We start from the raw sequence: 1,767 nt of genomic DNA, 5'->3' as shown, positions 1-1,767 counted from the left end.
CCAACTGACCTAGCCTCGCCACTCAAGGAGAGATGCGGGGCCACCCCCCACCCCTCCAAGACGGGCCAAGGGCACAGGCCTGAAACACCAACACACCCACCCCACAAACACACGCTGGCATCAATGGGGGGGGGGTCCCACCAATCCCCCCGCCAAACACCCTGTTGCAGTAAGTGGGGGGGGGGGGTGAGCCGGCCACACTGAGGCTTCCAGACACGGCACAGCAGGCCTGGCATGTCGAGTGAGCAAGAGCGGGCAGCCGAGCGAGCGGCGGGCAGATCAAAGCTCTGGCTAATCCTGCCCACTGGGCTACAGCGCTGCCAAGGCAGAGCTCCCAACACCCTCCACCACCACCCGCCCCTCTGTCTTCCACCGCCCATCCCGGAGCCGTCCGGCCACCGCCTGATCCCCTCTGCAGGGCTAAATTTAGCTTTAAGGGGGATCCTCTTTGGGGGGCCCTGCTGAGCTGCTCCTTGGCTGTGAAGGGAGGCAATAGCTGCCAGCTGGCAACAGCCCTTCGGCCAGAACATGAGGCGGGACCCCCAGACAGGTCTGGACAGCGAAGGGGTACGATGGCAGAGCCCAGGGCACACAGAGAGGGCAGGAAACCACAGGAGGGCAAACGAAGAAGAAGAAGAAGGAGATTGGATGCATACCCCGCCCTTCAGTACCCGAAGGGGTCCCAGAGTGGCTCACAAACTCCTTTCCCTTCCCCTCCCCACAACAGACCCCCTGTGAGGTAGGTGGGGCTAAGAGAGCTCTTTCAAGGACTGCCCTTGAGATAACAGTTCTGAGAGAACTTGTGACTGCCCCAAGGTCACACCAGCAGCTGCATGTGAAGGAGGAGTGGGGGATCACGTGGGGCAGATGGCAAGGGGGGAGGGGCTGGAACAGACCGCCCTCTGGCTGGGCATTCCCTGGAGCCTGGATGCCGGGAAGGGGGGGTCAATACTTCTCTCAGGAACACAGCAAGGGCCTGGAGAAAGTCCCTGGGACCCCAACAGGTACCCCCTACACCAGCCCCCGGGGAAGGGGTGGGACCCACAGCCAGGGGGGCACTGGGGGGAAGCATCTAGGCCAGAGGCTTCCAAACACAGAGCCCCACAGGGAATTCTGAGGGGACCGGGACTCCCTTCCTCCCAGCCCGCTGCCTGATCCCACATAATGGGCGGCAAGTACACAATTTTAACCCTCTTTCTTCTCAGCCTTGAGAGAGCAATGTCCCCTCTCAGCTGTGGCGTCTTGTGAGCTCCTGGCGTTAAAGTTGTGCGCGAGCGATTTGGCTCCTGCATAAATTAGTGTGCTCCGGAGCCCCATCCTTCCTGAGCTGAGACAGAAATGTGTGCGCCGGAGGCTAAAAAACTGTGCGCTGGCTCACACTCACTCAGCTTAGAGGGAACCCTGCTTGAGAGGTGTTATAGCACAGTTATTACTCTGCACATGCTCAGGTGCCCTTCCGCCAGGCCTTTCTAGTTCTTCTGTGGAAACAGAGCATGGGAGAAGGAGCGGTGGGGGCTAACCCCTTGCTTGCATCCTCACCCCAAGCCCTAGAAGGGGGGCCCCACACACCACTCTCCCCATCCCCACCACCACCACCACCACTTCTTCCGCCGCTGCCGCCATGTCCCAAGGTGACCCCAGCCGCCCGGCTGCCTCTTGCCAGCCCCGCTACGGAAAGAACGACAAAGGCAGGCGGGCACCGGCAGGGGACAGGACGCCAGCAGCTGCCCAGAGCCAAGCAAGGACCTCTGCCCCCCCCCCCAGCAC

At 61.8% G+C, this 1,767-nt stretch overlaps 1 protein-coding gene across 1 annotated transcript in view; it reads right to left on the bottom strand.

Moving 5' to 3' along the window:
• FAM160A2 (family with sequence similarity 160 member A2) overlaps positions 1 to 1,623 on the bottom strand; it is a 34,462-nt gene extending 32,839 nt beyond the window's left edge. The window contains exon 1 of the mRNA XM_015421756.1: positions 1,540 to 1,623. Within this exon, the coding sequence (XP_015277242.1) occupies positions 1,540 to 1,623 (84 nt within the window). The remainder of the gene's footprint in view (positions 1 to 1,539) is intronic.
• Positions 1,624 to 1,767: the final 144 nt, after the last annotated feature.

Source organism: Gekko japonicus, unplaced genomic scaffold (genome assembly GCF_001447785.1).
Source record: "Gekko japonicus isolate JY-2015 unplaced genomic scaffold, Gekko_japonicus_V1.1 scaffold4125, whole genome shotgun sequence".
NCBI lineage: Eukaryota > Metazoa > Chordata > Lepidosauria > Squamata > Gekkonidae > Gekko > Gekko japonicus.
This window is presented reverse-complemented; position numbering and strand designations above follow the sequence as displayed.